The 14,079-nt window shown below is 44.6% G+C and overlaps 1 protein-coding gene across 2 annotated transcripts in view; it reads right to left on the minus strand.

The window, feature by feature from the left end:
- Positions 1-12,590, minus strand: part of LRP11 (LDL receptor related protein 11) — a 43,043-nt gene extending 30,453 nt beyond the window's left edge. For both annotated transcript variants that reach the window (XM_069487782.1, XM_069487783.1), the window contains exons 1-2: positions 11,897-12,590; positions 4,598-4,755 (exon numbers count right to left, since the gene is read on the minus strand). In XM_069487782.1, coding sequence (XP_069343883.1) covers positions 4,598-4,755; positions 11,897-12,536 — 798 coding nt within the window. In that variant the 5' untranslated portion in view covers positions 12,537-12,590. The remainder of the gene's footprint in view (positions 1-4,597; positions 4,756-11,896) is intronic.
- Positions 12,591-14,079: the final 1,489 nt, after the last annotated feature.

Below are 14,079 nucleotides of genomic sequence, written 5' to 3' on the forward strand. Positions count from 1 at the left end.
ATGTGATGGTGCTTCGAGGTAGGGCCTTTGGGAGATGCTTGGGTCAAGAGGGTGGTGTGCTCATGAATACGATTAGTGCTCTTATAAAGGAGGCCCCAGAGAGCTGCCTTGCCCCTTCTGCCATGGGAGGACACAGTGAGAAGACTGCTCTTTACAAACTACAAAGTGGGTCCTCAGCCAGGCGAGGTATCTTACACCTGTAATCCTAGCACTTTGGGAAGCCAAGATGGGAGGATTGCTTGAGGCCAGGACTTCGAGACCAGCCTGAGCAAGAGGAAGACCCTGTCTCTACTAAAAATGGAAAAAATTAGCCGGGCATGGCTCGCACTTGTAGTCCCAGGTACTCAGGAGGCTGAGGCAGGAGGATCCCTTGAGCCCAGGAGTTCGAGGTTGCAGTGAGCTATGATGATGCCACTGTACTCTGGTCTGGATGACAGAGTGAGACCCTGGCTCAAAACAAAAAAAAAAGAAGAAGAAGAAAGAAAGTGGGTCTTCACCAGACACCAAATCTGACTGCATGTTGATTTTGAACTTCTCAGCATCCAGAACTATGGGAAATAAATTTCTGTTGTTTATAAACCACCCAATTATAGTATTTTGTTAGAGAAGCCTGAATGGACTAACACAATCATTTAATTAAATAATTTTAAACATCTGATGAATGTAAATCAATCCACTGATTTATGAATTCCAAATCTCCCTGAACATACTGGTAACTCTGAATCATATTCCTAAATGTCATATTTTATGATCTGACTTCAGATTCGAAGATATTATGTTTAATAATCATGAAAGTCAGTGTCATTTAATGGGCTGCCTGAAAAATGTGTCTTTTTGCACTTAAGAATATATTATAGGTTAATATTCAGTCAAGTGGATATAGAATATCCTGTTCAAGGGCAGGAAATATTTAAGATCTAGTGGACAGCCTCTGGGTTCTGACCAATCATCCCTTCTTTCTTCATAAATGAAGAAGACAAGTCAGCAAATGAGCTTTCCTTTATGCTTAGTCCGTGCAAAGTGCTGGTACAGTACTGGACACACACTAGATGCTTTAAAAAAGTTAGCTATCCATTTTATCATAATTATCCTTTTAGGGTGAGAACCTCATTGATTTTTGTTGTTGTTTTTTAAATACCTGACTGGGTCATTTGGATGTGAAAGGATAGGTTCTAGAACCTGGTCTTAAATTATTACAGCAAGACAAAGCAAGGGATGACTTCTGTACCCCAGAGCAGAGACGGGTGAAGAGCCTATGCAGATGGTGGAGACAGGGGAGACAAGCCAGGAGACAGGAGGCTCAAGAAGGGGATGGGGTGGGTGCCCAGGGGAAAGCCCCGTCAGTGGGTGCTCCGGGGTGGTGGGAACAGTCAAGGGACTTAAGAACAAGGGAATCCAACACCAGGACTTAACTCAATTGCTTTGCCATGTGGGGTTGTGACTTCATGAAGAGGCTGCCCTTCCTCCATTCCCAACACCCTTCCAGGTCAGCCCATTTTGCAGCCTGAAGGAGGAACACATTCACATTCCAAGCCAGCTGGATATCATCCTCAGAAAAAAAGTGATTGGAGCTGTCCAAAATTTTAGGGTGTGAAATGAGGCTGCTCAAGTTAAAGCGATCAGAGGGGTGGCCCCTGAGGGTGGCTAAGTACAGTTAAAGGAAGATTCTCAAAATGGTACAACCATGACTCTCACACAAATATAATCTGAGCATGTCTCAAAGATTTTATTTAACTCATTAAGTAAAGAGGGAACCAACAAGGTGTTCAACTGATTGAAAGGAGAATCTGAAGACTAGACATATGTAAGCAGTCATGAATGACAAAAAGAGGTGTCAAGTAGTTGCAAAACTGAAACGGGTTTGCTAATCAGTACTGAAATGGATTTGTTAATATATTGGTTAGTATCTGTGGTACCAAAGTGCCATGTTTGAAATCCTCTTTTCTCCAATGTGAAAATCCATTGCCTCCACATACAAAAGAATTTATTGGAATTTCTATGGACAAGAATCATTTGATCACTACCAGTTTTCTACAGCTTATAAATGCTAACCCTGGAGGATCCACTAGCCAACACCCAGCATTCCACTGAAAGGTACTCAGTAATCTTTCGCCCATTTCAAAGTCTTCCACAATTTTTCCTGACAATCTTAACCCATAAAATGGGGATGAGCCTACATGTGATGTTTTGAGGATTACAGATATGTCTACACTGCCTAGCACTCAATGGGTGCTCAATCAACGGTGGCTATTACTATGGTGAAGTCATAGTAGGATGAGTTTACCCTTGGGGGCATTCACAAATATACACCATTATAGGAGACTCACAATTTGGAAGCAGATGGCTCTCCCTTTATTACTTAGATGATGGCTTCATAACTTTAGGTCTATCTGCCATTGCTATTATATATCTGGTTGGGGACATGCTCTAGAGTTTTCTCTTGATGGCATAGCAGTCAGTCCTAAAAGTATATAAGAAATACCTAATTTTATCAAATGCTTTTTCTGTGTCTATTAGGATGATCATATGATTTTTGTCCTTCATTCTGTTAATGTGATGTATTACATTTGTAATTTGTGTTGAACCATCCTTGCATCCCTAGGATAAATTTCACTTATCATGGTGAATGCTCTTTTTAATATGCTGCTGGATACAGTTTGCTAGTATTTGTTGGGCAGAGAAATACCTACTTTTTTCACTCCTTTATAAATGTCTTCAGTAAATTAAATGTTGAATCATCAGCATTATTTTTATTCAGCACTCATATATGCAATTCATTGCTTAGAAAATAAAGCTTTTAGTAGCAAGTATGAAAAGCTAGATGATGATAGAAGCAGCTGCTTGAATAGATATATCCCAGAGATGCCAATTAATAGTCAGTGTCCGTCCCAAGGGAGCTCTGTAGTGGTATGATCAGTGGTTATCCATACATCTTTTCTGATCAACAACCTTAATTCTCAAAATTTCAATTGAGATATATTACTCAATTCTGCAGCTGACACAAAGCATACAAGGATAATAAACATGATGGATGACACTCAAAGTTCAAAATTATTTCTGTTGTAGGTGAAAACCAAAAGCTAAGATGTAAGAAGGGTAAATAGAAGGTCCTGCACGCAGGTTCAATAAATCAATTACACAAACACAGGATGGGGAGGCCATGACAACAGCAGTTAATGTAGAAAAGTGAAGCAGGTTGCAGGTAATCTTGCTAATGGAACACTCAGCATGAACCTATTTGAGATGCAGCTACTAAAACAGTTAATGTAAATTAAGCTCATTAACAGAAGAGGCAACGTCTGGATCACAGGAGGTACTGGTTGTATCTGGAAGAACCACAACTTAAATATGGGGTTCCATTAGGGGTGTCAGATTTTTAGAAGGGCATGAATAAATTAATCCAAGAAAATCCAGATGAGGCTGGATGGTGGTCAGCGTGAAAGTCAATTCATATGAGGAACATCTGAAGAACTGAGGGTGTTGAGTTCTGAAAAGAATGTAGCAAATGGTCATGTTCCTTTTTTTTCAAAGACTTCAGAGGCTTTCACACTGCATACAAAGATGTGTTCCATGTTTTGCCAAGGGGAGGACCTGGCACCAACACACAGAAGTAACAGGCAGGCACATCTTGTTTGCCTAATAATTAGAGCTGATTAACCATGTCATAGGACATGATATGAAATAGTGAGTTTTTTTTCCTGGAAAAGTCAGGCAGAGAGCAGATGGCCCCTGGAAGGGATGATGTAGAAGGGGCTTGTCTGGATGAGAGGCTAGGTAGGATGTTGAACAAGGGTCCAGTCCAATTCTAAGACTATATGATCAGTGAGTAAAATCAGTGTGCTTAAATTGGAGTTGAGGGACTAGTTGATCATTGTTTTTGTTTTTGTTTTAATAGAGTATAAATCAGTGCTTTTCCACCTCACCCTTTCTCCACCTCCTTTAACTGAAATGGTTTGGATGAAGTCTATCTGTCTACACAGGGAATGCTCCTAACTAGAAAGGGTCCTGACAGGGCTAATAAAGAGCCACTTGTCTCAAAACTCAACATCCCCTTGGTGTAGGCAGCCCCTGGACCAGTGGCTCATTTCCGCCTGCAGCAATCCACACCCAGACAGGCCTGGCCAGGACCTCCTCATGCCCCTCCCCTCGGGCCTGACTGCCAGGAACGATGTTTACTGTTTACGTTCTGGGTCATGTAAAGAATGAGTTCATTCCATTGTTATTTTCCTCTTTAGACTCCTTATATTCCAAATTTTCTACCAGCATCTTTAGCTAAGAAAAAGAAGAAATAAAACTTTAAAAACGTAATCTGAGTCATTAAAACAAAGCATGGGTCTCCTTCCTTGAAGTATTTTTGTACTCTGGAGAAGTCCACAAACAGCAGCAAGAGGAAGGGTAAGCTTCAAAGCAAATGATCAAGATCATCGTTCACTCAGCAGGAAAGTAAATTTATGGAATAAACCATTTTTGGACAATCAATTTTATACTCTCTCTCCTGCTAGCTTGTAGACATTTGGGGAACATTAAGTGGCAGGACATTATGAAAGAGCACTTCACTGAAATACCTGTTTACATTAGCGATGACAACATGCATTACCTTCATGTCCACTGACGAGTCACCCTGCAGCAGCACCCACTCATACTGCACGATGGCGTGGTCATCTGTGCTCTCGCGCCCATCCAAAATCACCCCATCTGTGGGCAGATGCAAAACCACATCCTGCCCGGCCTTGCTAAGTGGAGGCTCATCCTTTTCTAAGAAAGAAAATAAATAATTCGTAAGAGAGATGATTCCCTATTTTTTCTAATTTATGAAGAGAGGTATCTTGTTTGCTGAGTAGATATTGTTTGGCAAAGAACTGCTAAAAGAATGTATATTAACTGGAAACAATTTTCCTACTGATTTTCATTGTATCTTCTTTACATAACAAGAAAACAGCAATATATTATGAATATGGAATTTAGCTATGATACATGCAGAAGAGGAGTGTGGCGTGTCAGCTGGTAGCAGTAGCTACAACAAAGTCCTGAGTACAAGACAGTGTACTAGGGCCTACCAATGTGTAAATCTGGAGAAGTGGTTTTATTCCCTAGAGGGGATTTTTTTCCACTTAATTTAAGAAGTACTTAAGTTCAAAGTTCTAGTACATGAATTTACCAACAACAACAAAAAAAAAATCCTTAAAACAAACCTGAAAAAAACCAAATTCACCTCTAATATGAATTTCCTTTTTTGTTATCCTTAAAGTTTTTAACATAAGAGTTCAATGAACATAAAAGTGTTCAATGGATGGGAAATATATTAAATTTGGAAAGTTAAGGCAAGTTCTTGCAGCCACACAAATTAAAGCCTGCATAGAAATTCTCTGGAATCCAGTTTTCATCTAGGAAAATTGAAGAGGTTCACAGCTTCTAATAACTAATTTTTATAACAGAAGCCAACACACTGAATTTCTGTTGTGATGTCCTACAACAGCAAAACAAGTATATATTTACCTTTGATCTAGAATGGTAATAAATAATTTAAGGCTAATTATGTTTACTTAAATATTAATATTTTACTGGCAGCTGCTTCATTGATGACTGATAGGATAAGCTGCACACAGAAAACATTTCTATGAGCATAGCTACAAAAATGTTAATTGACTTAACATTCTTAGTAAATTCACCCAAATAAATACATATGTTAAAGAAACAACAATATAATTGGAAAAACTCTACAGGTTCTTGTAATACATCCTTTTTGGTATCGACTATTTCCCTATTTCTCCAGGGCCAGAGCTCTTGTCCAAATGCTGCCTGGACATGTCCTTCCTCAATTACCCTGAATGATGCTGCTACGGCACTGCCTCTCCTCCTGCATTGTGACCTATCGCTTTCCTCAACCTCGGCAAACTTCCCAGGGCCAACCCACTTGTCCCAGTGCCTGAGACTCCGGGCTTCCTACAATCCTACTTCAGTTTCTCCTTACGCAACAAAGGGTAGTCACTCTTGATGCCCTGCCTCTAGAATGACTCTTCTGGAATGCTAATCTGATTGCCTCATTCTGCTGCTTAGGAAAAACCTTTCAACCAGTTCCTATTATCTTTTGGATGCTGGGGCCCTAACCCTCCAGCCTTATCTTGGCATCCAGTGGTCTGCCCAATGCCCAGCATCAGAGGATTTACGTGAGGGGCATGTGGCTCTAAGAGCCGGGGCTTTTCTCACTGAGAATGCTGCTGCCAGCCACAAAGGGAGATCTTTTTCTTTAAAGCGTGTTATAAGGAATAAGCACAATTGCTTATTATAGGCCATTGCCAAGGCGTATATTGTCTATGGAGAGAAGATAAGCCCCATTTCTCCAGTCATTTAAAATATGAGGACTAGTAACTTTGGTTTAAATAAGCCAAGTAAACAACCCCCTGCCTAAGAAGAAATTTGTTCTTCTGCCTTTTTCCTCCTCAGAGCAAAGACCCAGCATCTGATGTCTTTATTCTGCTCCTCCCAGATAAGGAGGGATGCGACATCTGCATTACCAATAAGCCCTTCTATAGAGTGTTCACGTTTCCTTTCGTTCTGAAAGGCTCATTGTTTCTACACAATGGTGTATCACTTCGTAATTCTGCAAAGCATCCGAGTTGTCCATTATAGCTTAAAATACTATTTCTAAGCAGACAAACTAAAATATGCCTATGTGATAAACAATGAACAATGAATGTGAAAAAGCAATGAACATTATTAATAATTTTTAAAAGCTCTCAAAGATTTAAGAGGGAGGAAGCAGGTAAGTGCTGAAATATCCCACATATTATAAAACTAATTGATCCTGCTTCTCCTGGAAGAAAAAAAATCATTTTAGTCATTTATTTAGGTGAGCTTCAAGATGATTTATGAACTTAGTAAAATCTTCATATCCTTTAAATTGATCACTGACATATTTGAAATAACAGAGATAATGTTTCCTCTTCAGTTCAAGTCCAGGCAAATTATACTGTAAAATGTATTATAAAATAAGTCAGAGCTTATCTACCCAGAAACAGCCCTTAAAATAAACAAATGACAACAGGAAGAGGAAACGAGTGTGCTACCATTTAAAAATGTTTGATTTGCTAATGAAAAACAAGATAAATGTAATTTCAAACTTTCGTCATAAAAATGTAATAAACCTATGTTAAGTACTATGGAAACACTGGTTTCTTTTGAAAACTAAACACACTAAGACCTGTGGAGGTGAAATAAGACTCCTGACAATTTAGAACGAGCTTACCGAGGTGGCATTTTATATAGAGAACAATAACATTGTTAACTAGCCTCATTCACAACACACTGCTGTGAACAGAGCCTCCGTGGCAAGGAAGGCACTCTAGAATCTGGGTCTGTGCTGTGTGGGCACCAGTGATATAGCCCAGACTGAGAAACTGGAAAGGACCCTGAGGTCAGGGTACGGAAGAGGCTTAAACACAGAGGGTGAAAATCTATCGTGTTTTTTAATTGCAACATTTTAGAAAAAAATCATCCACAACCCCAATATGATGATCATCATTTTGGTGTATACCGTTCTAGTCTTTCTCCATATGATGCTACCGATAGTGACAGTAGCTGCCATTTATGGGATGATTTCCAGGCACCACGCTAAGTGCTTTATAGGCACAACACCATTTAACTTTCACAACAAATCTCGGAGGTAGATAGTATCATCTGCTTAATACTGATGAGGAAAACTAGGCTCAAAGAGGCTAAGTTAGTTGCCTAAGATCACACAAGTGATAAACCTCTCAGCTCAGATGTCAGCCCAGATATTTCTAACTCAAAAGCTCTGTCCTTCTGCTATTCTTTGAGACACCCTAGGTGTATTCCAGTTAGAGTAAATATGATTTTACATTCTGGATTTAATCCATTAACTTATTGATATATACCACTTATTAACACTTATTCATATATCCTAGCACTGCCCATGTGATTACATAAACTTCACAATTGCCATTTTAATTTCCTAACCCTTACTATTGAACATTTACTTCATTACTAATGTTTTTTACCATTATAAATAATACCATATGCCATACTTTTTCTTCAGCATGGATCATTTACTATTTTAATAATCTCTGCTACATATTTCCCAAATTATTTCCAAGAGGGTAGTACCAACTTACACTATCAGTGAGCATATAAGAGTATATATAGGCTAGGCACAGTGGCTCACACCTGTAATCCTAGCATTCTGGGAGGCCAAGGCAGAAGGACCACTTGAGCTCAGGAGTGTGAAACCAGCCAGAGCAAGAGCAAGACCCCATCGCTACTAAAAATAGAAAAAATTATGTAGTCCCAGCTACTTGGGAGGCTGAAGCAGGAGGATTGCTTGAGCCCAGGAGTTTGAGGTTGTAGTGAGCTATGATGATGCCACTGCACTCTAGCCTGGTGAGACTCTGTCTCAAAAAAAAAACCATATAAATTTTTCCACATGTATGCCAATATAAAAGTAAACTTATTTTTTGCCAATTTAATAAGTGTAAGCTGGCATCATTTACATTTATTACTTGTAAGGTTAAACATTTTTACATATTTATCAACTATACTTCCTCTGGGAACTGTTTGCTTATGTCCTTTGCCCATTTATTTTTGTTTTTCTTGCTGATTCATAAGCTCTTTCTATTAATATAACAAATACTTTCTTCATATTTCCTAGACTCTTGTTTGCAATTCCTTTTGTTTCTGGATATGAAGTTTTTATAAACATGCACATAATATATCCTTTCCTTTTCGATCCCTTTAATTGATTAGAAAGCTATCTTCCTTCCAGATCCCTAACAGTAAGTTTATTTTCTTCAAGATTTCCAATGTATGAAGTAATCTATGGCTTAATTTTTAAAAAAATATTTAATTCTTTAATCCATCTGGAATTTAATTGTGTGTGGTCAGAATTGACACTGTCAACCAGTTATCTTAATATCATTTATTAAATATAATTGTTTATAACACAAAAGAGAGAAGATGAAAATGTGGGAAACTAAGGTCCTTGGAGAAGGAGATTGGTCAGGGACCTGTGGAGGGATTAGCCTTGAATGGGAAGGTGGCTCATTCCTTTGCACTTGGAGGACCCAAGGAAATGCTGGGGGTGGCTCGGGGTGGCTCTGAAGAGGGGAGAGCAGAAGTCTCCTTAACAGCTTTGATTTTCCCTGGCATAGAAGGGGTTAGCTTCCCAAATTCTTCCCAGAGATACTGGGTTTCAGGCTGAGTATCCAGTGGAAATCACATAAAGGTGCTGGGCCTTGAGCTGTTGGAGGTTGTATCCGCAGCTCCTCTAGGACCCCAGCAGCTCGAGCACCCACCTCTCCCTCCTGCACTCCCTTCTGCTGTTTTCACTTTAGCATGATATCCAGCCCCCAACCTCTCCAGTCACGAACACAACTCAACCAGAATTCTAGAACAACATTATGTACTTGTGTGCCACCTTTATAATTCACAAGGCATATCCATCCCTGAACCTCACAACAATCTGAGCTGGAACGCAAGTAGGCACCCAAGCCCCAAGGGGATCAGCAGGGACTTGTGTGTGGAAGAGCCAGGACTCAGACCAGGGCTCAGAACTTCAAGCACCCTCCTGTGCTCTACGGATGCTCTGGCAGACAGTTTCAGTCATTGCAAGACACCTCTCTCCAGTATCCCCCACTTGATCCTGCATTCTCCCACCATCCTCTACCCACCTGCTCAGTCCCAACCCTGCAGGTCCCTTCTCAGCTTCATTTCCACAACCCCTGAGCTGGGTGACCCCCAGGCAAGTTACTTTTTCTCACCAAGCCTTCATATACACCAGAAATTGTAACAGAATCTAGATCTGTGTGCTGTTGTGTGGGCAAAGTGAGTTCATGCATGTACAGAGCTTACAACAGCACCTAACACCAAACTCAACAAATCTTTGCATGAACAGGGTGGAGGGCTTCTGCTGTGAGTTTGTGCTATCCCACTCCACCTGGCCCGTAACCACTTCATGATCCTTGCATTCACCTCAAAAGGACCTGGTCATGACTCCTCTGTAAGGGCCCTTCTAAACCATTTCACCCTGTTTTAGCCTCTGACTCCACATGCTCACAAGATTCCAAGACATCAAGAAACAATTCAAGAGGGAAAAACTTAGTAGTCTCAGAAGCATAAAGAACTTCAACAGGTTAAGCATCTGGGCAGGGGACACACAGGACAATGGGGAAAAAACTTTGCCCTCTATGCAGAGCAGAACAAGGGCACCTCGGAGCCTGAGCTGCACCTTCCATGTTTCCAAGCTGCTAGGGACCTGAGGAAGTCTGAGCATGGCAGTGTTCTCCCTGAAATGAGGACCAGCCCAGAGGTCGCCTATTCTGATCCCCAAACCTCTACAAAACTGAATTTCTAGATGAACTCCCCCTAGAGAAGGGAAGGACAAAGAAGGATCTAGGAGGAAAAACCACTTGGAAGTCATAACCTAAACTTTTTTTTTTTTTTTAATTTTCATGGGCATATTCTTTCCTTATTTATTTTCCTTTTGGTTTCCCCTGGTTTATAGGAAAGCTCCCCTTGGCAATGTCAGTTTCTTCCAGGTGAGTAGTAAGAACAAGGGGAAGGGACTTTGTTTCTTTGCTGCTGGGGTATTTTGATCTGCGTTCAGGCAGGCAGGAGGTGTGTAACAGCAATGATGTGTGTGTGACAGCTGTGGGGAGACACTTTGGATGCTGGCGTGGGTCCAGGTGAAAGTGTTGCCTGCTCCTACTCCGTAGGGAAAACTACAGAGTCCTTCCCAGTGTTCTGCCTCCTTCCCAGTGTCTGTCTCAAGGCTAAACAGTCACAGCTGACGCCTTGATGTCTACTTCCCTGACAAGGGTCTTAAGTCTCATCTCAGGTGAAGGTCGGGGAGGGAGGCAGGGTGCAATGGACACAGATTTCCAGACCCTTCTCAATGGATCCACAGGTTTTAGACAATCCACATTTCCAAAGTGGCTGAACTCCTCCCCACCCTCATCTTGCTAATGATATCATTCCTGTTATTGCACATCAAACAGCAACAGAGTATGATGAAACACACTGCGCCTCACCACAGTGGACCCAATCAAGGTTGTGTTGCCTCAGTGACATCCATCTCCCACTGCTACAATTTTTTGTGCTTAAGTGTCTTGACTCTCATTCAGAGCATCTACAAAAAGTAAAGCCATGGAATTAGCATTATGTTTAGCTCTTTTTAAGAGACATGCCTTCAATGTTCTTATTTTCAATGAAAATCGAGCCCCTTCTTTTCACTCTTTATAGGCAGCAGTAGTTTTCGTCCCCGTTTTTGTCTGACGGAAGCAACTACAGGCGGAATCTTAACAGTCAGCAGAGCCACAGTAAGAAACAGGGGTGGGTGTTCTGAGCAATGTGGCATCTAATTAGATTTTGCTCTTGCAGGTACTTGACACAAATCATGCCTTATAAAACGCTTGAGAAAATAAACTTTTTTTCTCTGTACTTTTCTCCTCTTTTAAATCAAATTTCCGTGAATCCTTACAGATTAGCCTCCTTCTCCAAGCCCAGAAAAATTTCAGCAGCATCCCACCGTTCCAGCTTCTGCCAATCTACTGGGCTTTCTCACCCCTAAGACAGAAGTTAGCCTGTCTCAAGGCTAAACAGTCACAAGTGACCCTTTGATATCTACTTCCCTGGCAAGGGTCCTGAGCCTTATCTCAGGTGCAGGTGGGGAAGGGAGGTAGGGTGCAATGGACACGCTTCTTTGGATGCCTGAAGCTAAAATAACTTGGAACGAGTGTTTCGTTTCTAATTTGGTGAAGAGGGCCCAGCGATCCTGCCCAGGCGGGTCCCCTAAACGTCAGGTAAAGTGCAGCCACCTAACAGGTGCAAGGATAGCCCTACCCAAGCTGTGTGGCCCCAGTCAGCCCTTCAATCGCGTGCTTACCCAGCTCGGGCGAGGCGCGCGCGGTGGCCCCGGCGGGATCGCCGGCTTCCAGGCCGCCCCGCCCGCCGTCCCGGGCGCGGCTGAGGCTGTAGCTGCTGTAGCCGCGGTGCAGCGCGAACTTGCAGACGCTGAGGCCGCGCGCCGTGCAGTTGAAGAGGTAGCAGGCGAGCGCGGCGGCCGGGGGCGCGGGCCGCCGGGGCAGCTCCACCACGGCCACGGAGCAGCGCGGCTCGGAGCAGCAGGCCGCCACGCACTGCCGCCAGTCCCGCACGGCCGCCGGCGCCCGCAGGAAGCTGGCGCCCGCCGCGATGGAGTCCTTGGTGCGGATGATGGCGTCTGGCATGGCGCTGTAGCCGCCGCCGCCCTCGCCCGGGCAGTCCTCCTGGGGGCCGCCGCCCGCGCGCAGCTCCAGCTCCAGCTCCTCCTGCGGCCGCTCCTGCTGCAGCTGCCGGCGGAACTCCTCCAGCAGCTGCTCCACACCCGACAGCTGCGCATGGAGCTCGGACAGCGGCGCCACCGGCGGCCCGGCCGCTCGGCCGCTCGGCAGCCACAGGCAGAGCAGCAGCAGCCCGCGCAGCGCCCGGTGACGCGGCGGCCGCCGGCGACCCGAGCCCGCGCTCTCCCGGGCAGCGAAGGCCATGGCGGCGGGCAGCTGAGGGGACGAACCGAGACGGGCCGAGTGCGGGAGGGAGGCGGGAGGCGGGGGCGCGGGCCCTGGGCCCTGGGCCCCTCCTGCGCGGCCGCGGCGGGCGCTAGGCCCCGGCCTCAGAGCTCAGCGCCTCCGGGGCCCGGGCGCGGGCGCGGCGGCGCCAGCGGGAACCGCAGCAGCGGGAGGCATAGCTGGCCCGGCCGGGCACCGCTCCTCTCCCTTGCCCGAGGCCGACCGGCGCCCCGCGCCCCCCCGCCCGGCTCCCCCGCGCTGGGTGGCGGCAGGTCGGCCTCGGCGTAGTTCAGCACCCGGGGTCTGAACAGTGGCGGCGCCGGGGACCGAGCCACAGCGAGCCCCGCCCAGGCACGCCCCTCCGTGCGCGGCCCCGCTCCTCACCGGCGCGCTCGCGCGGCCCGGCCCACGCACCGCAAGTACCTCGCGCCGGCCTTGCCAGGGAGGGTCGGCAGCCTCCGAGAGCCGGCGAGCCGGGGAGCCGGGGAGCAGGGGACGGGTAGGCTCCTGGCAGTGCAACCCCGGGAACTGCTCTGGGCCTGCGGGCCTGCTCAGCCCGAGCAGGGTTTATGTCTGGGACCTCAGGCTTTATTATCCAACCAGACCTGCTCAGGGCGACAGCTCCCAGGAGCCTGGGCACTTGTGGGTGGCGGTGGGGGTGGGAGACAGAGTGCCTCTCCACAGATCCTTGTGGCCCCAGGGACTACTCCGGAGAAGGGACGCGCTCAACTAGGGACCCATCAGACAGCGTCCTCAGTCCTTCCTCTCCAGCGTCCCTGTTTCCACACTGCGTTCCTAAGCTGCTGTGCTTGGATGGCACGAGGGAGGGGGCAGTGCTGAAGGATGTTTGGTCAGTTTAACAATGTAGCAGTAAGTAGTCAGTTTCGCTTAGATTTCCACAAACATTAACTAAAAATCTGGACGCGGCCCATCATGGGAACCTGCTGAGTAATCTCTACAGCCTGTGAAGGAGAGGCCTTCAGCTGTTAGATCATGTACAATCTAGGGAGTTGTGCTTCAAATGACTTGAGGTATAAAAAAATGCCCAATTCCGGGGGGGGGTCTATACTTTTGAGTTCTAGCTGTCTGTGAACAGCTTCTGCCTCTTGTTTACTTCTGAGTCAGTTTCTGTTGATTCATTTTTTTTCCTGATTATGGATCACGTTTTGTTACTTTTTAGCAAATCCCCAAATTTTTGCCTGGGTGCTGCACATTGTGAATTGATCAGTGTTAAGTGTCTGTCTTTTTTAGAAGGGGAAGATTAAATACTTGGATATAGGAAAATAGCACTCTCTGCTGTCTTTTTTATTTCCAGAGCTGACATTTAGGAACCCATTGCTTGCAGGTCCAGAAAAGAGTAGGAGATAAAATAAGAAGGTAAAAATAGATAAGAAAAAGAAAAGAAAAGGAAAAAAAGCTGAATTTTACTTGCCATTCCATGAAAGGGAGAAATCATAAAGTTTTTGAGAGGATGTATGTGAGTGACTTTCAGACTGAAAGAAATGGCCTCTTAGCCCCTGAA

Source organism: Eulemur rufifrons, chromosome 15 (genome assembly GCF_041146395.1).
Source record: "Eulemur rufifrons isolate Redbay chromosome 15, OSU_ERuf_1, whole genome shotgun sequence".
In the NCBI taxonomy this organism is placed as follows: domain Eukaryota; kingdom Metazoa; phylum Chordata; class Mammalia; order Primates; family Lemuridae; genus Eulemur; species Eulemur rufifrons.